This window comes from Enhydra lutris, unplaced genomic scaffold (assembly GCF_002288905.1).
Source record: "Enhydra lutris kenyoni isolate GAN:26980312 unplaced genomic scaffold, ASM228890v2 scaffoldscaffold46, whole genome shotgun sequence".
Classification (NCBI taxonomy): Eukaryota; Metazoa; Chordata; class Mammalia; order Carnivora; family Mustelidae; genus Enhydra; species Enhydra lutris.
Genome location: NW_019154130.1, coordinates 8,417,368 through 8,436,744, shown reverse-complemented (window position 1 = coordinate 8,436,744; position 19,377 = coordinate 8,417,368). Strand labels below are relative to the sequence as shown.

The following is a 19,377-nucleotide window of genomic DNA, read 5'->3' as shown; positions in this document are numbered from 1 at the left end:
AGAACTGCTGAGCCGCAGCAAGGATCCAGCTGTTGCTGGCATGTATTTGTAGCAGACAAAGTCTGCCTTTCTCCAGGATGGCTGCGCCAGCGCCCAAGCAGCTGGGGCTAATGTCAGCTGCTGTCAGTACAGAATTTGGATTTTAGCCACTAATTATATTTCAAGAAGACATTATCTTCCTAGTTGTACTTAATAGTAAATTAGAAATGGATTGATTTGTTTTTCTCTCATCTTACTTGTACCTGTCAGAAGCTTGTAATTAGGGAGAGCTGCCTGTAGAATTCAATATAGGGAATTTTAATCAACTGCCTTTTGTAGAACCTCTTAAACTTGGCTCACTAAAAAAAGAGAAAAATTTAAAATTAAAAAAATAAAACATGGCTCACTGCTTTTAGAATCTCTGTTGTTAGGAAAAATGAAAGCTCAAACTTACCTTGCCTTTCTTTTGTTCTCAGTTGTTTGTTTCTTTAAAGATTTTATTTATTTATTTGACAAAGGTCACAAGGAGGCAGAGAGGCAGGCAGAGAGAGAGGGGGAAGCAGGCTCCCCACTGAGCAGAGAGCCTGATGTGGGGCTGAATCCCAGGACCCTGGGATCATGACCTTAGCCAAAGGCAGAGGCTTAATTAACCCACCGCGCCTGCTGCCCAGGTGCCCCTGTTCTCAGTAGTTTTTTTTTTTTTTTTTTTTTTAAGATTTTATTTATTTATTTGACAGAGATCACAAGTAGGCAGAGAGGCAGGCAGAAAAAGAGGGGGGAGGCAGGGTCCCCACTGAGCAGAGAGCCCAATGCGGGGCTCGATCCCAGGACCCTGGAATCACGACCTGAGCCAAAGGCAGAGGCCCTAACCCACTGAGCCACCCAGGCATCCCTGTTCTCAGTAGTTTCTATAGAACACTTAAGTTTTGAGGTGTACATCTACTCAGGGGCAGTTTTTGGAAAAGCTTTTGAGCAACCAGATCACAATGATACCATTTTTGAGTAGAAATCTGCGGACTTGGTAGAAACCAGTATCACTGAAGGATGACCTCTTTTTCTTTAACCACCAGGTTGAAAATGGTGTATTTGTAGCCAACCCGCTTCAGGAACGCACAATTCTGATGAGAAAAGAGGGCGAATCTGCAAAAAGCATTAATGAGATGCTTCTGAGCAGACTTTCACGCTACCGAGCGTCCCCGTCCGCGACGCTGGCTGCCCTTACTGGCTCCACCATCTCCAACACACTGAAAGAAGACCAAGCAGGTGCGCTGACCTTCGCTCACTGTATCTGTTTACCTTGTGTAGCTCCACTCAGCTACATATATATCTTTTAAGACTTCATTTTCTAGAGCAGTTTTAGGTCCATAGCAAAACGGAGAGGAAGGTAGAGAAATTTCCCATAAACCTCCTGACCCCACACATGCGCAGTTCTCCCCCCTTACCTAGACATGGTATATTTGTTGCAGTTGGTGAACCTGTATTGACCTGACATGATCACGCGAAGTCCAGAGTATACCCTTGGTGGTGCGGATTCTGTGGGTTTGGGCAAACATGTGATGATAGGTCTGCACCATGGTACTGTACAGAGTATCAAGCCTGTTCATGGGACATTCAGCTTGTGGTTAGTGAGAGCTGCCTCTGGAATTCGGGCAGTACTTTTTTCTTTTTTTTTTTTTAAAGCGTACTTATTTTTAGTAATCTCTACTCCCAGTGTGGGGCTTGAACTCACAACTTCAAGACCAAGAACGCATGCTCCTCTGACTGAGCTAGGCAGGCGTCCCTTGGACAGCACAGTTTATTAAGTGCTCATGGTGTGCCATATAAAGCACTTGCCTTTATGTACTTCGCCTTTTTATTTCCAGGCCATCCTTTTTTTTTTTTTTTTTTTTTTAATTCCAAACCATTATATGTTGGCTATAGACATGAATTGGCATGAATCTATAATAATTCAAAACAGTCCTGTCTTTAACTGTAAATACCTTATCATTAATGTAAATTGATTTCATGTTTAACGTATACTTCATAAATGTAAAAAAAATCATGTTTAGCATTGTCTTCACTAAATACAATCTTGGCCAAGCAAATAAGAGGCAAACCTTCCACAACGGAGGTTGCTTTTTGTAGAATTTATCACGTAGTATTTGCACTTTAATATTTTAAATAGATAATGCGTTTATAGAGTTTGAAAGTAGAAGCAATATAGAAAAGTATGTACAAAGAAATCTTAGTCTCACATCTCGGCATGTTATACATTTTTGCCCCTGCGCTGCCTCCTGTAGGTAACTGTATTTTTTAGTTTTTATTTAACCTTACAGAATTTCTTTATGCAAATACAATTAAAGACAAACTTATGTGTTCTTATTTTCCTCCTTTTTTTTTAATTAAAAAAAGCCTACAAAGCATACTGTTCTGTACTTCAAAAGCAAGAGTTCTCAACTGAGATAAGCCTTAAGAGGCTCATGAACACACTGCCCAAAGCTTTCTACATCTTAAGTGTATCCATCCTGATTTTCACCAGACTTTCAAGGCCATCTATATGGCCAAAACAAGGTTAAGAACCATTCTTCTTTTTTTTTTTTTTTTTTTAAGATTTTATTTATTTATTTGACAGAGATCACAAGTAGGCAGAGAGGCAGGCAGAGGGAGAGGAGGAAGCAGGCTCCCTGCTAAGCAGAGAGCCCAATGCGGGGCTCCTGGGATCAAGATCCGAGCCAAAGGCAGAGGCCCTAACCCACTGAATCACCCAGGCGCCCCAAGAACCATTCTTCTTGATGAATTTGCAAATTATACCAACTATGTGACTCTATAACAAATCATGGACTGTAGTAAAAGATAAGGCTAGAAAATATACCGTATATAGAAAAATGCGTCTGAATTAATGTTTAATGAATTTAATGCAATTTTATGCTTTAATCCTTTCACATACTGAAATGTTGGGAAGAGAAAATATTTGATTAATTCATTATGAGGCTATCAAATTAAGTACTTACTGGTTCATATTAGAACTTAAGGATAGAATTTTATTTTCATGGGTCTCTATTATATCAAATATAAGTGAGGAAATTATTAATAATTGTCATAACTTGGGTCTATGGATAATTTGAATGGTAGAAATACTTTGTAGAGAATGGTCCTTTTACCAAAATAAACAGCTTCCTGACAAGCCAAGGGCTTGTTCTGGGTTTTTCCCTTGGGAGAAAACTGAATCCTACCCTGAACAATAGAAGTACTAAAGGAATCTTTGTTAGAGAAGGAAATATGGGCGAAATCAGACAGAACTCAGAAGGCAAGGGTATATTTAGAAAACTGTGAAAACTGATATTGTATTCAAAACATGTGAGCTCATACTTTCATATTCATTCTCTGCACATTCAGTGACATGATGTTGCTGCATAAAAATTCACCAGTTATTAGACGAAGTGACTTTTGACAGTTCGGCATTCAAAGGGTCTAGGATGTTTTATTCTGGGATAAACTAATACCTGTTACCATGTTAATATGACGTCTATTAAAACATCCTGGTAAAAATGTTATGCTCACAAAGTTGCTAATTTCCCAATCATTGCCCCTTTTGGGTTTCCTACCTGTGGGGTAATGTATGCCCCTGAATGAAGAATATACTTGTTGAGGATTTGGAGTTTTAAGTGGAGCTGTTTAGAAGCACAGGTGTTCAAAACAAGTATCCGACAGATTAGGGTTCGCTTTTCTCATTTTTCTAAACCATCTAAAGGCAATTTTACGTCTATCTGGGCAATTCTGTTTTATACCCTGACAGCTTCTTAGGTAAAACATTCCAATTGACTTTCTGTTGCCATTATCAGTCCTCACTAGAGTAATAGGTAGGAAATCCTTAAATATGCATTTTCAGATCTGCCAGTGACAAAGAGAGATTAGCATGCATTTTGTACCTCTTGGTTAGAAATCATAACTTAGTTTGTCACTGACCCTAAATATATATGTTATATATTTAATATAAATTATATATGTTATAAATATATAACATATGTAAGGGGTTCATAAATCACGCAGATGTAAAATTATCCTGTGTAGATACTGTGAAAGGTTTTATTCTTATTAATTAGTTATAGATTGAAATTTCAGGCTGATTTCATGTTCAGAGCTGTTTGTAATGAACGTAATAAGCCAAACCTGTTAAGAATTTGTTCTGTATAAAATGAAAAGATGTCTGTTGGAGTGCAGTTTCTGGGAAGCACAAACAGCAGGATTCTTCTTTCATTCTGAGATCTAGTCCATGCGAGGATTCATTCTTTTGAGCGAAATTTTGAGACATAAAGGCATATTGGGTATTGGGAACACCTTTTAGAAATGTTCAGCTCGGGGCGCCTGTGTGGCTCAGTGGGTTAAAGCCTCTGTCTTCGGCTCAGATCATGATCCCAGTGTCCTGGGATTGAGCCCCGCATCAGGCTCTCTGCTCAGTGGGGAGCCTGCTTCCCCCTCTGTCTCTCTGCCTGCCTCTCCACCTACTTGTGCTATCTCTCTCTGTCAAATAAATAAATAAAATTAAAAAAAAAAAAGTGTTCAGCTCATGAAATAGGGGGCTTGGGGCCAGGAGACTGGGCCAGAAGATCATTATTTTTCCTTAGATTACCACTTGTTGCTGTAGTTTCCAAATCTGGGCATATTCTTGTTTGGACATGGGGCCCCTTCATCCTACTGTAATCTGTTTTGGCAATCAAATTAATCTGGTGTCAAACACTTACCGCTGTTTCCATTCCTTTCCCCAGCAAATACTAGCTGTGGCCTGCCTCTGAAAATGCTTCGGAAAACACCCATCTATACCTGTGGTACATACTTGGTGATGCTGGTCCCACCCCCGGGGGGGTCAGGCAGCTCTGCCACCCGTTCTCTTTTTGGGGGAACAAGTGGTTTGTCATCTCTAAAAAGTAAGTGTGTCTTATTTGTGGCACTTTGCCCAATTTATCTCTAACTTTGCAATTTAAGGCTCTCCTATTAATGATGTTAAACTTCCTCTGTTGTTTGCAGTGGCTTGTTGAAAACAACAAAACTTATCGATATAGTTATGGGTTAGGGGAATTAAAACTATAATTTTTGTAGATGATACAGTAGTACACTTCTGAAAGCCATCATCCTGTGTGTTCAAGACAATTTTAGGAAATACTCTTTTGCCATATTTGATGACACAGCGAGAGCTTGACCCACTATGAATAGAATTCCAAAGCTATTAAATAAAGTATATGAGGGGCACCTGGGTGGCTCAGTCGTTAAGCGTCTGCCTTCCACTCAGGTTATGATCCCAGGGTCCTGGGATTGAGCCCTGCATTGGGCTCCCTGCTCAGCGGGAAGCCTGCTTCACCCTCTCCCACTCCCCCTGCTTGTGTTCCCTCTCTCGGTGTGTCTCTCTCTGTCAAATAAATAAAATCTTTGAAAATAGATAAAGTATGTAAAATGCCTTCATTTTAGGACACATAAACAAAATGTGAAGCAAAAAAGGTCCAATTCAGAAAGAAATGTTAATTAAGTATACCCCTCCGAGCCTCAGTTTTCCCACCTGCAAAGATAAAAGTAGTATCTCACACTGTTGTTTGGGGATCATATGCAATAAAGTTATGTGAGAGTATCTCTAAGAAATAACAAAAACCCAAATGTTCCTTTCACATATGGTAACACTTTGTGTTTTTCCTTGAAATTTATTTAGACACATAAAATTAAAATGTTTTTAAATCTGTTTTTCATTCCCAATTTTTTCACATTCTGTCCTCTCAAAATGATTTGTAGTTATCCCATTAAAGGATCATATTTCGCATATAGACTTTCAAAAAAGCATTTCATACTGTAAGCCTGATGATACAAATTTGACCTCAGCAGTTTGTACAATATCATGTGTCTGGTATCAGCCTTTAGGCCACTTCAAGTACATTCAACACATTGCATGTGTTTGAGATTTAGATATAGATATGCGTAACAACTGGACACTCTTTTGCCTTTAGAATCAGATTGGTTGGACTTTTTCCTCAACAACTTGTTTTCTCTAACAGTTCGTGTAACCAGTATGTCCCTTTAGCCCTTGAATAAATGATGTAAATTTACTATTAGTCTCTTTTTTTAATACTAGCTTCACTGAGATACAACTTACCATAAAATCCATACCTTCCAAGTGTACAATTCAGTGGTTTTAGTATATTCAGAGTTGTGCAACCATCACCACTATCTACTTCTAGAACATTTTCCATCACTTCAAAAAGAAACCTCCCACCCATACCCATCAGCAGTCACTCCCCTTCTTACTCCCCTCACCCCAACCCCTGGCATCCACCCATCTGCTTCTGTCTGTATGGGTTTATCCCTGGACTTCTCATATTTACGGGAATATATAATATATGTGCTTTTGTGACTGGCTTTTTTTATGTTTTTAAGGTTCATCCATTTGGTCGCAGGAATCATTACTTCATTCCTTTTTATGGCTGAATTATGTTCCATTGCATGGATATACCCCATTTTGTTGACATTTGGGTTGTGTCTGCTTTCTGGCTATTTTGAGTAATACTGCTATGAACATTCATGGACAAGTCTTTGTGGAGGCTCGTGTTCACTTATGTGTAAACGTAGAAATAAAATTCTGGTCATACAGTAGCTATATGTTTAGCCTTTGGAGGGACTGCCAAATTGTTTTCCAAAGTGGCTGCTCCATTTTATATTCTTATCAGCAACATAAAAGGGTTCCAATTTCTCCACATCCTCAGTGATATTTATTTTCTGCTTTTTAAAGTTATAGCCATCCTAGTGGGTATGAAGTAGTATTTCATTGTGGTTTTGATTTGCATTTCCCTAATGACAAATGATGTTGAACATCTCTTCTTGTGTTTATTGGCCATTTGTATGTCTCCTTTGGAGAAATATCTATTCAAATCCTTTGTCCATTTTTAAATTGGGTTATTTGTTTATTTAGCATTAGTCTTATTAAGCTCTTTTTAGCCTCAATTTGTCACTCCATTGAAATTGGCCCCATTTGATTAAAGCAGGCCTTCACACTGCCATTTTTTCATGAGGCTATAGCTTACATGGTGATTCTGTTTTAGGCCAACAAATCAATAAATGCTTAAATTTCTTCTGTGTCCTGTTCACATTGGTCGCTGTGGAGGCTACTCAGTAAGTGGAAGCCGTGGTGCTGGGTCTGGTTGGGAGAAATGCTGTCAGTGTGTGTGAAACAAGTGGAGGGCAATATACAATCCTGTGTCACCGCCTGAACCGTGGGGGGAGACGAAGTGCTGCAGAATCGGAGAGAAAGGTTTATTGCGGACGGGGGGCAGGAAGGAGACATAGCCTGAGGTCTCGAGTTTAAGTCGTGAAAAGCAGGTATTATGCATTTAAGTGGCCAAGTTGGGGAAAGATGTATGCATGGCAAACACAATGAAAAAGAGATTTGGGAAGATAGTTTGTTGGTGTGCAGGTTGGCACAGTGGAAAGTAGAAAAGAAAGTACAATTTTTGTTTTTTCTTTAAAAGATTTTATTATTATTATTTTTATTTTTAACATTTTATTTATTTATTTGACAGAGGGAGAGATCACAAGTAGGCAGAGAGGCAGGCAGAGAGAGAGGAGGAAGCAGGCTCCCTGCGGAGCAGAGAGCCCCATTTGGGGCTCGATCCCAGGATGCTGGGATCGTGACCTGAGCTGAAGGCAGAGGCTTTAACCCACTGAGCCGCCCAGGCACCCCTAAAAGATTTTGTTTTATGTATTTGTCAGAAAGAGCACAAGCAGGGTTAGCAGGAGGCAGAGGGAGAAGCACACTTCCACCGAGCAAGGAGCATGACGTGGGATTTGATCCCAGGACCCTGGAATCATGACCTGAGCCGAAGGCAGAGGCTTAACCAACTGAGCCACCCAGGTGTCCTGAAAGTACAGTTTCTTTTTTTTTTCTTTTCTTTATTTTATTTTTTTTTTAAGATTTTATTTCTTTGACAGAGAGGGACACAGCGAGAGAGGGAACACAAGCAGGGGGAGTGGGAGAGGGAGAAACAGGCTCCCCGCCGAGTAGGGAGCCTGATGTGCAGCTTGATCCCAGGACCCTGGGATCACGACCTAAGCCAAAGGCAGACGCTTAACAACTGAGCTACCCAGGTGCCCCCCAAAAGAACATTTTAGATAATAGCTTGGATCAGGCATGATGAAGATCTGAATTACAAGGGGGATGGGAATAAGAAAAAGGAACTTGAGAGAGAGTGCTAGAATTTTATGTTAAAAGTGGGGAAGAGGGGCGCCTGGGTGGCTCAGTGGGTTAAGCCGCTGCCTTCGGCTCAGGTCATGATCTCAGGGTCCTGGGATCGAGTCCCGCATCAGGCTCTCTGCTCAGCAGGGAGCCTGCTTCCCTTCCTCTCTCTCTGCCTGCCTCTCTGCTTACTTGTGATCTCTCTCTGTCAAATAAATAAATAAAATTCTTTAAAAAAAAAAAAGTGGGGAAGATATAATAATAGTATGTTTGTGCTGGTGCAGGTCCTATAGAAATGTTTTAATTCATTTAATCTTCACAATAACTATGTAGGGTAGGTACTTCTATTAGCTTCACTGTGTACATGAGGAAACAGAGGTTCCAATACATTTTCTGGGTCACACAGAAGAGGTAGACCTGGAATTCAAACCCAGAAGCCTAGAGCCCATGATTGACATCACTGCCCTATCCTGTGTTAAGGGAAAAGGCCAAAGTGTCTCCAAGTTTTGGAGTTCGTGCTTGGAAGGACAGCAACCTAGCTATGTTTGAGTTATGTTTGAGTTAGCTATGCTCAACCTTCATTGATCCGCAACTATATATAAAGTATTATAAATGGTATTACCTAGTGATGTTAGTGATCATGATTTCTCTTGCAATGACTCTTGGTAATCTATATTGAAAATATATGCAAAAGGTGCCATTTTATTTTTTAAAAGATTTTATTTGAGAGAGCCAAGTGAGCGCAGGGGGAGGGGCAGAGGGAGAGAGAATCTCAAGCAGACTGCTCGCCGAGCGCAGAACCCAGTTTAGGGTTCATTCTCACATCCCTGAGACCATGACCTGAGCCGAAATCAAGAGTCGGATGCTTAACTGACTGAGCCACTCAGGCGCCCAACAAAAAGTTACCATTTTTAAAACATTTTGAAAAATAAGGCTCACTATTTAGTAGGACATTTGTGATGGGTTGTGTGTGTGTGAGTGTTTAAGATTTATTTATTTGAGAGAGCACACAAGCAGGCAGGGGGGAAAGGGCAGAGGCGGGGAGAGAGAGAGAAGCAGCTCCCTGCTGAGAGGTGGGGCCCGACACGGGGCTTGATCCTACAACTGAAGTCGGGTACTTAACCAACTGAGCTACCAGTTGCCCCCTTTTGTGTGGTCTTACGTTTGTATTCTGTCTCCTCATTGTTACCACCAATAGATGACAAAAAAGGTGTGATTTTTATGAAAGTCTTAAGAGCCTAAGGTTTAAACTTGAAAAGTAGACTGTCATCGTAAGGCTTATTAAACAGCTTAATATTTGTTTCCCAAGTCCTTGCCTCTAGCTTGGTGTATAATATTTCGGATGGTCAGTTCACGAGTCGTGCCGATCTCATAGATGCTGCTGGAAGCTCACTGGGGCGTGGTGCTCTTGTACCAGGATTGGGTAAGAAATGCCCACTTTTCCTTAGAAAATTCAATTTAAACTTAATTCAATTTAATTTAAGCAATTTCTCTCAAAAAATCTTGCCAATTCCTTTTCCTTTTAAGAAAGGATTTTTTTGATGCTGCTGTTTAAGGATCAACATAAGAAACGGCCGTAGGTGACCTTTCTCTGCATAAATTGCTATCGAAGATACTGTCTTTCAGGTTGTATGATGATGCCCATAACAAATTCTTCTCACAGCTCATGCTGTGAAGAGGTTTATTTCCCATGAGGCATTCGTGTGCTTCTTACTATTAGGAAATGAACATTATGTAATATATTAGATTTTCTCTTTGCCTTGGCTCCTGGGAAGCTCATATTTAAATCTTGGGCTCAGTTACTAAGGCTTTCACTATGTGTTAATGTTCATTAGTCCTGTTAATACCTGGGTTTTGGTTTAAACCACTTAAATCCTTTAGGGAATTAAAAGGATCACAAGTCAGTTACTAAGAACTGTGTATTCCACGAGTTCCATTCTGTTCCATTCTTATGAAGGAGTTAAGCAAAGTAGAGATGGAGTCCTGCCTTCTTGCTGAGCCCCAATCTAATGCTTTGCCCGATAAATATGCGGGACTCAGAATGCGGACTGTCAACAGCGGAGAGAGTCGCCATTCCGTTCTTTAGCAGTGCTTTGGAGAAATATGTATACGGGCTGAGGATGGCGTGGAGGTTGAATGAAGTGTGCTTTTCCCGCAGGCGCCTGTTACGATACAGTGAACAACATGCTGTGGACGTGCTCGAATGATTATATTGATCAGTGGTGCAATCCAGGGAACCAGGCCTTCCATTACGTCTGTCAGAGACTTGGAGTCAGCCACATCATCACTGAGCCCAAAGGTGAGGCACCCTCATAGTCTCAAAGGAACAGATTTTTCCCTCATGAAATAGGAGAGAGCTCAGTAGTGTTAGGAAGTGGTAACATAGCCCAGGCGACAACATGTGTCAACAGCTTTCCCTCTTTGAATGTGAATCCTGCATCTTTGTTGCCTGATTTTTTTTTTTTTTAAGATTTATTTATTTGAGAGAGAAAGCATGAGCAGGGGGAGGGGCAGAGGGAGAAGCAGACTCCCCACTGAGCAGGGAGCCCGATGTGGGGCTCGATCCCAGGACCCTGGCTGGGATCATGACCTGAGTCGAAGGCAGATGCTTAACCAACTGAGCCACCCAGGCACCCTGCTGGATTGTTTTATGATTAAATAAATAAATATGTAAATAAATAGAGGATTTGGGACTTTTTTAGAGAAAACTGTTATGTCACTCTAAAATTGCCAGAACTTTGGTGCAAAAGTTGATTCTTTATTTGTACTGGCCATGGGATTGTTTGCCATTTTGATGTTTTGCATTGATAACCTGTTTATATACAGATTTATAATTAGAAGTTTCTAAAAAAGGATGTATGTATTTCTTAATATTAAGTTACTATTAAATTAAAATCTCTTGGCTTCAAGGCCAGCTATAGTGGTGTAGAGGAGCAAATCCTCTCCCCATAAAGCAATGATAAAATGGACATGATTACCAAAAACAACTATTTCTAGCCTCTGGAAACTAACCAAGGGCATGCACCAAAATGAGAAGTGAATATTCTTAAAAACCACTGAACTTTGGGTAAAAACAGTAGAAGTCTGTGGTACTCTCAGCTGGGGATGCCCCTGTCTCCCACCTTCAGCTTGGTCAGTGCAATAATCCCACCAGCATGGGGCAGATCGTGTAAACCACCGGCTTTGCTTCCAGAGGGGGCTGACCTGATCCGGAGCAATACCTGGAAAAGACTCCTGCCCAGCAACAATGTCAGTAACAGTACCAGTCTGAGTGGCAAACCAACAGAGAAGAATGGTGGCTTAGCTCACCTGCGGCTATGGTTGGGAGTAGGGTGAGCAGAGAACCGGCAGACTAGCCAGAGAGTTACTCACGAGCTCTGGGTAGTGAGGAAGCTACAGAGGGCCTTGGTTAGCTACCTGTCCGTCTGTGTGGAAGAAGCTGGAGAGGGTCCAGCCTAGGTGGGTCACACAGGCCTGGCTGACCATGAGCCTGCACGTACATGTGGAGATGTGAGAGGGTCTGACAAAGTAAAATCCAGGGCAGAGTTCAAAGCCGTGTGACCCTTGGTGTGCCACCCCAAAACACACAGACCCAGCCAGAGGGGCAGACTTACTGGCTCAAGGTCTTTGAGCACAGCCTTTGACTCAGACTAGATGATTCCTAGGAAGGCAGGCTTAAAAAAAAAAGTACACAGATGAAAGAAAGTAACAAAGTAGAAACAAGAATTGAAAAAAACCCAAACCAAACAGAAGTCAGTAGCTACACACTGTAGGTGAAACTCCAATGTTGGATTTAGCAGATGAAAACTAAAGCAGCCTTTATATAAGTATTGAAACATCTAAAGGAAGCCCTGTTGAAAAGATACAAGTATGATGACTATGACTTAAAAAAAAAAAAAAGAATTTCAACAAATAAATTTTTGAAAAAAGATCCAGTTGGAAATTCTGGATTTGAAAAGGTCAGTGATTGCAAAGAGCAGCTCAGCAGCAGATTTGAGATGGTGGGAGAAATGATCTGCGACACGGACGTAGATGGATAGAGTCATCCTGTTTGAAGAGCAAGAAAGAACACTCTTGGGGAGTACTGGTCACATATTTTGTAGAATGGCCTTCCGTTTGGGTTCATCTGCTGTTTTCTCTCTCGCTCTTTTTTTTTTTTTTTTTTTTTTAGATTTTGAGAGGGAAAGAGAGAGCATGAGGGAAGGGGAGGAGGAGCAGAGGGAGAAACAGACCCTCCACTGAGGAGGGAGCCCAATTCGGAACTCAGTCCCAGGACCCCAGGACCATGACCTGAGCCAAAGGCAGACAGACGCTTAACCAACTAAGCCAGCCAGGCGCCCCTGATGTTTTTTCATTTTGAACTGAGGCTTTAGATTTTAGGGAGGAATACCGCAGAAGTGAAGTGCTTTTCTCATTACATCCTATCACAGGGTACATGATACCAACATGATTTATTAAAATTGATCACTTGGGGGGCGCCTGGGTGGCTCAGTTGGTTAAGCCACTGCCTTCGGCTCAGGTCATGATCCTAGAGTCCTGGGATCGAGTCCCACATCGGGCTCCCTGCTCTGCAGGGAGCCTGCTTCTCCCTCTCCCTCCGCCTCTCCCCCTGCTTGTGCTCTTTCTGTCAAATAAATAAAATCTTTAAAAAAAATTGATCACTTGGTTTGGGGTACCTGGCTGACTCAGTCGGTGGAGCATGCAACTCTTGGCATTGGGGTTTTGAGTTTGAGCCCCATCTTAGGTGTAGAGATTACTTAGAAATAAGATCTTAGGGGCACCTGGGTGGCTCAGTCATTAAGCGTCTGCCTTTGGCTCAGGTCATGATCTCAGGGTCCTGGGATCAAGCCCTGCATCGGGCTCCCTGCTCAGCCAGAAGCCTTCTTCCTCTCCCACTGCCCCTGCTTGTCTTCCCTCTCTTGCTGTGTCTCTCTCTGTCAAATAAATAAATAAAATCTTTAAAAATATAAATAAAAATAAAATCTTTTAAAAAAATGATCACTTGGTTTAAATGTCAGCTTTCTTCACTGCAAAGTTACTATTTTGCCCTTTCCAGCTAGAAGCCAGTCATTTAGCCCATGCTCATGCTTATGGGAAAGGGAATTAAGTTCCACCTCCTGGAAGGACAAGCATCAGAGAACTTGTGTACATATGTTAATCACCACAGTAATTAATGTTTTGAGGGAGGTGATACTTTGAGGCTATGTAGTTATAAGATTTTTTTATTCCTGAGTTTGGTAATTTGTGTGTCTCTAGAAATTTGTGCATTTCAACTACGTTTTCCTGTTTGTTGATGTAAAGTTGCTCATACTATTTCCTTACAATTTTTAAAGGGTCAGTGGTAACTTCTCTACTTTCATTTCTGATTCTGGTATATGTGCAGATTTACTAAAAATCGTTGAGTTGTGCACTTAGAATGGGTAAATTTAATCTTAAATTCTATCTTGATGAAGCTGTTGGGGGATAAAGAAACAGCAGGGGCGCCTGCATGGCTCATTCAGTGAGACGTCTGACTCTTGGTTTCAGCTCAGGTCATGCTCTTGGGTCCTGAGATTGAGTCCCATGTTGGGCTCTGCACTCAGCAGAGTGTCTGCTTGTCCTTCTCCCTCTGCTCCTTCCCCTCCATGCTTTCTCTCTGTCTCCCTCTCATAAGTACATAATCTTTTTTAAGAAAGGCAAAAAGAGGGAAAAAGTCAACGATATATTAGTGCCTCCCTAATTATTCTTTCTAAGCTTCTTGTTTAATCTCTAGACTACATATTCACCTTCACTCAGAGGCCTAATTAGACATCTACAGCCTGTCAAAAACCTGTTTTCCCCCTTCTCCAAATCTATACCTGCTGAATTCCCTCTATGCTAGTATAGGGATCACAGTCCCTTCATATGCTTAAGCCACAAAGGTAGAGTTCTCTAGGATTCTCTTTCTCTCACAACTCCCATCCAAGTGGACATCAGCCAATCCTGTCTGCTCCGATCCTCAAGATCTATCCCCAGTCCAACCCTTTCCCACCCCCTGTGCTGCTACGACTCTCACTTCGGCGTCAGTGGCTTCGGCAGATGATCACGGTGGCCAAGCTCCCTGGTCTTCCTTCCTACTTCCTCCACGGTTGCACTCCTCCGGCCCCGTACGCTTGTTTCTGCACAGTCTTCTGCAGTCTCCGTAGTCAGGTCTGTCCCTCCTCTGCTCAGACTCCTCCAGCGGCTTCCCATCTAACTCGGTATAAAAATCAAAGACCTCATTTATTTGGATATAGGTCCTAGAGGCTAGCTTTCAGAATGTCTTTGGTGAGGATGAATAGTACTAATCTGATTTCTATTTTAAAAGCGAGGGCTTAAGACACAGAAGAGTATGGAACCCAGCTTGGCCCTCCAGTCAACATACAACTGAAAAGTTCACTTTTGGCTGAGTTTACCTTCTCTTTGATTTTCCATGAGTCCTTTCCTCATAGTTTCCAGTGCCCACAGTCCTTTTGCAACCTAGGTTTCCTGCACCTAGGCCCACCTCTCCTAGATCACATGTTTTCTTGTTCCTTTGAGGTCATTCATTTCAGCTGGTTTAAGGAGAAAAGCGGGTTTTGGGTTTTTGTTGTTTGGTTGTTGTTTTGTTTTTTTTTTTGTTTCTGTTTTTGTTTTTTTGGCATTTTGCCTATTTAAATTATTTTCACCTCCGTTCCCCGAATGCCTATGACCATCCATGGGGTGTTTATTATGTAAGAGGATGCACATGAACCCTCAAGGTTGAACTGATGGCTCTCTAGGTTGCAGTGACTAAATGAGATAAAAATGGTGAGGTACTGTGGGAGGAGACATTTGTGGACCTGAGGGTGGGGATGCAGTGGGGGGTGGTGTTCTATCATTAGAAAAGCCGTAGAAGATGGATTTGACTAGACTGGTTCCAGTATGGGCTCTGAGCAGAGACAGCGTAAATGCAAATCCCAGCTCTACACTTAGTAACTGTGTGACCTAAGGTGAGTTATTTAACCTCTCTGACATTAATTTACTCCACTACGAAACAGGGCTAAAATAGTCTAAGTTTATAACAGAGTTGTAATGCATGTAAAGCATCTAGCCCATTGTCCAGCCTACAGAAAGGGCTCTCGCAGCGGTTAGTTACTTATGCTCTTTAAAAATGGGAATTCCCGGGGTGCCTGGGTGGCCCAGTGGGTTAAGCCTCTGCCTTTGGCTCAGGTCATGGTCTCAGGGTCCTGGGATCAAGCCCTGCATCAGGCTCTCGACTCAGTGGGGAGCCTGCTTCCCCCTCTCTCTCTGCCTGCCTCTCTGCCTCCTTGTGATCTCTGTCAAATAAGTAAAAAAGATCTTAAAAAAAAGGGGGGGATTCCCTAATGTGTTCATTTTCACCCCAGCACCCTGTGGCAGGGAAAAGGATTCTCCAGAAGTGGTGGAAGAGATGGGAGCCAAGATACTCTGTCCTAGTGTGCATGTGCCTTTTGTAAACCAGAGTTCTGTTCCCTTGGGGGGCCACCCATGGACATATCTTTCTTCACTGAGTTTCTTTTTTCATTTTTTAGAAGAGGCTATAACCACGAATGAGGTTATAAACCAGTTACTGCACCACGTTGGTGCGATGTGCATACACCAACTCAATCTTCTTGCCACCAACCCCAATCTTCCAATCACAAGTGTCTTGGGCAAGCAGCATCCAATTGAAGCACACCATCTGAGCAGTATTTGTGACATTATGGAGAAGGCCATGGTTAACGGAGATACCTGTATCATACGCTGTATTCTTGTTGTCTTTCAGGTAAATGCACTGTTTGGACAGAAGTAAGATAATAGAGAAAAAGAAACCCAAAGTTTGTTTTCAGCCAGCTAATTTCCACCAGAAGAAAAGTTTAATAATAATTCCTGTCTTATATGTTAATCACATTCTGATCCTGTAATTAGAAATGTAATCATACGCATTGCATTACGGTTAACGCAGGACTGGTGTAGGTGGCTCATTGCAATTAATATGTAGAAAATATTTACTCTAATTAAAACATTACACAATAGAGGAGATTGTGATTAAAAATCCACCTGGATATCTGTTCATAAGAATATCTACTATGTGCTTTTTTCATTGGGATAATTTTATCCCTAGTAGAATTAGCATTTTTAGATCTACTCCTTATGTTTCTGTAGGTGGTATTTAAATTTTTCTTCAGCCCACAAACCGAAAGGAATCGCGACATCATTCGACGGTCTGGACTGCTGCTTTGGCAGTTGCTGATGGCACCAAAAGACCAAATTTGCCCTGAAATTCAGAAGGAAGTGTGTCTTGCCATCAGGTAATCGGCAAATGATTTTCTTCCTGGGTTTTGGAGACTGCTTCTCCTGTGCTGCATTGTAATCTTACTGTAATTCGGTGGCATAGAAGTCTCTTACCCCGTCCCACAGTCAGGACCTCGTGCATAGGGAATAATTTAACTGTAGAGGGCTTGTGGCCCCACTCCCAGAGGCCCCAAGCCATGTGTGTAACTACATTCCTCATCTTGCCTTTAGAATTTTGAAAGGAAAGAAAAAAGCAAAGCCATTGAGAGGATATTTGGATGGTTTGCAAGTGGATGTTCCTGTCATTTGGGGAGGGTGTGTGGCAAGGTGACAAAGAAGCAGATTCGGGCAGCCAAGAGACCTGGGTTCTAGTCTTTCCATTGCCACGTACTAGCTTGGCTCAAGGCTTCCATTTCCTCAGCTGTAAAGTGGGCATAAAAATAACACTGAAGGGAGCCTGGGTGGCTCAGTGGGTTAAGCCGCTGCCTTCAGCTCAGGTCATGATCTCAGGGTCCTGGGATTGAGTCCCACATCGGGCTCTCTGCTCAGCAGGGAGCCTGCTTCCCTTCCTCTCTCTCTGCCTACCTCTCTGCCTACTTGTGATCTCTGTCTGTCAAATAAATAAATAAAATCTTAAAAAAAAAATAACACTGAATTTAAGGATTTGTGAGATTTTAATAAGGTGAAGCCTGATGTAAAGTTCTCAGCAATGTTAGCGTTTTAAATTCTATTTAAAACCGTGTTAGAGAAGATGGCAGAATTTGTGGACCATTTTCTGTTTATTATCATTTAATCTTTTTTAAAAATTATTTAACTTTTTTGTGAGTGTGCTGTAAACTCTTATCCAGGAATATAGCCTTAATGTGACCAAGTATAATTTAGTGACCGAGTATAAAGAGAGAACTGAATGCTTGGTCCAGAAGAACTGTATGATAGGAGTGGGCAGAGTGGGAGGGGACTTTTTTTCCTCTTCCATAATCGATTACGCTTTGGGTCTCTTTCTGTATTAAGTATTAAGGTGGTAACTTAAACCTGGTGTCATGAGGAAACTTCTGGGGGTAATAGGTATGTTCACTCCCTTGTTTGTGGTGGTTTCATGAGTCTCTGCATATGTCAAAATTTGTCATACTTACACTTGAAAAACATGCACTTTATTGTATGTTAAACCTCATTAAAAAAAAAACAACACAATTCTAACACTACTTGCATTGCTTTCCATCTTGACTTTTTTGGAAAAGCTGTGATTTAGAAATACCACTTCTCACATGTGCTTTTGGTCACAATCTGGATCTATACCTGGCTCAACTACATTGGCTTTTTATAGCTCAGTTCTCTTTTAACTAGTTCCATATCCGGCCTCAGACATGGTCTTATTTTGGTAACTGGTAGATACAAGGAGAGAGAGCCTGTTTCTCAGGGAGGTGAACAGGCTCTGTCGCGACAGTGTATTTCGGTTGAAACACTTTATTAGTGATGAAACTTCCCTCAGAGTTTTATGTAATCACACAGCCATCTTTAATGTAAATACAAATTAAAATATTTAGAGTTTGGATTTTCTAGGACATTTGTTGAAAAGTTCTTTTTGACTTTTCTGCCCTTTCAGCTCTGGCTTAAATATCTTGTACCCCGGTGAAACCGAAATCAATAACTTATTGAAGCTGGTCTTAACGGAAGGTGAGAATTATCCTTGAATTCTCCTTGAACAACCATCCCTTTTTTTGTCCCTAAGGAAACCACTGGATATTAAGATAATATATATTTCTTCTCTTCATACCTGTTAGTATTCTTTTTAAAATGTATCTGCACATATGCCAACACTTCCAACCAGACTGAGAGCAGAAACTGTGTTCTCTGTATCTTCAAGCTTTATAAACCTTTTTCTAACCGCACTGCTCCGCAGAAGGTGCCTGATAGTAGATGTTTACTGCACATTAAAGATAATGACTTCTTGGGGTCTCCTAAGTCAGCTTGTTCCCTCCAAAACCCAACTTTTAAATAAATACAACAAATGCAAATATTTAATAAATATTATAATAATATAATTATTTAAATACAAATGTATTTAAATAAATACAACAAAATTCACCCTGTCAGAGACACTCTGCATTTATAAGCAACACTAACTTAAAGAATTAGAAATCACGCTTTCTGATGTACACTTTGATCAGGATGCACTGGTTTTAAAAAGCCTGATTGGTTGTGATGTTCTTGCGGCTCCCGTTCGTGTGAGTACCGGTGCCTGGGGCCCCTACATGGTCACCGTCTGCTCCTTTCCAAACTTGTTTTAATAGCGTCCGTTTTCTAAGTGTAATCACCAGGGTCATTTACGGAGCTTTATTCTGTGTCAGGAGAGAGAAACAGCGGCCTCTCCCAGCTGCGGGACGTGATTCTAACCAATTTAGCCGAACAGCTTCAAAACAACCGATTTGGCGGGGAGGAGGATGAGCATTACAGGTGACACCAGTTATGCTGTTGACTGCTCGCCTTCGCTGTGTTTTTCCCAGTAATTAATTTGCATTTAAATGTGTTTGATCAGTGTTAGTCCCCTATAATATCTGATATGATAATTAGCATGTTAAGTCAAAATCACAGATCAATTGAAAGCTAATAAGTCCCACACTTGCCCTAAGAAGCGATGATAGCATTTTTCAGTTGTATCACCAGAATAACTTAGGCCTGCAGCAAGGTTCTCAGTGGAAATAAGAGATGGAGCTTATTTGAAAATCTTGGTGGAGGGTGCCATCCAAAACCCTGTGCTGTGAGAGAGGGGAAGGGTATGTTGAGAGCTAGGAAGGGGAGGGAGGTGTTGGGTTTTCTTTGCTGTTTACAAAATACTTGGACTGGGTGCTTGGGTACCATTTTGTTTCTGTAAGTTTGATCTAGACGACACACCTAGCTGTTAGCATCACTACTGAGTGGGATGATTTACCTACAGAACC

General features: G+C 41.4%; 1 protein-coding gene across 6 annotated transcripts in view; it reads left to right on the top strand.

Annotated features, from left to right (window-relative positions):
• LOC111156404 (HECT domain E3 ubiquitin protein ligase 4) overlaps window positions 1-19,377 on the top strand; it is a 183,678-nt gene that overhangs the window by 78,566 nt on the left and 85,735 nt on the right. For all 6 annotated transcript variants that reach the window (XM_022517273.1, XM_022517269.1, XM_022517271.1 and 3 more), the window contains exons 8-15: window positions 1,050-1,242; window positions 4,725-4,883; window positions 9,477-9,590; window positions 10,326-10,466; window positions 15,697-15,929; window positions 16,310-16,455; window positions 18,042-18,112; window positions 18,787-18,892. In XM_022517273.1, coding sequence (XP_022372981.1) covers window positions 1,050-1,242; window positions 4,725-4,883; window positions 9,477-9,590; window positions 10,326-10,466; window positions 15,697-15,929; window positions 16,310-16,455; window positions 18,042-18,112; window positions 18,787-18,892 — 1,163 coding nt within the window. The remainder of the gene's footprint in view (window positions 1-1,049; window positions 1,243-4,724; window positions 4,884-9,476; window positions 9,591-10,325; window positions 10,467-15,696; window positions 15,930-16,309; window positions 16,456-18,041; window positions 18,113-18,786; window positions 18,893-19,377) is intronic.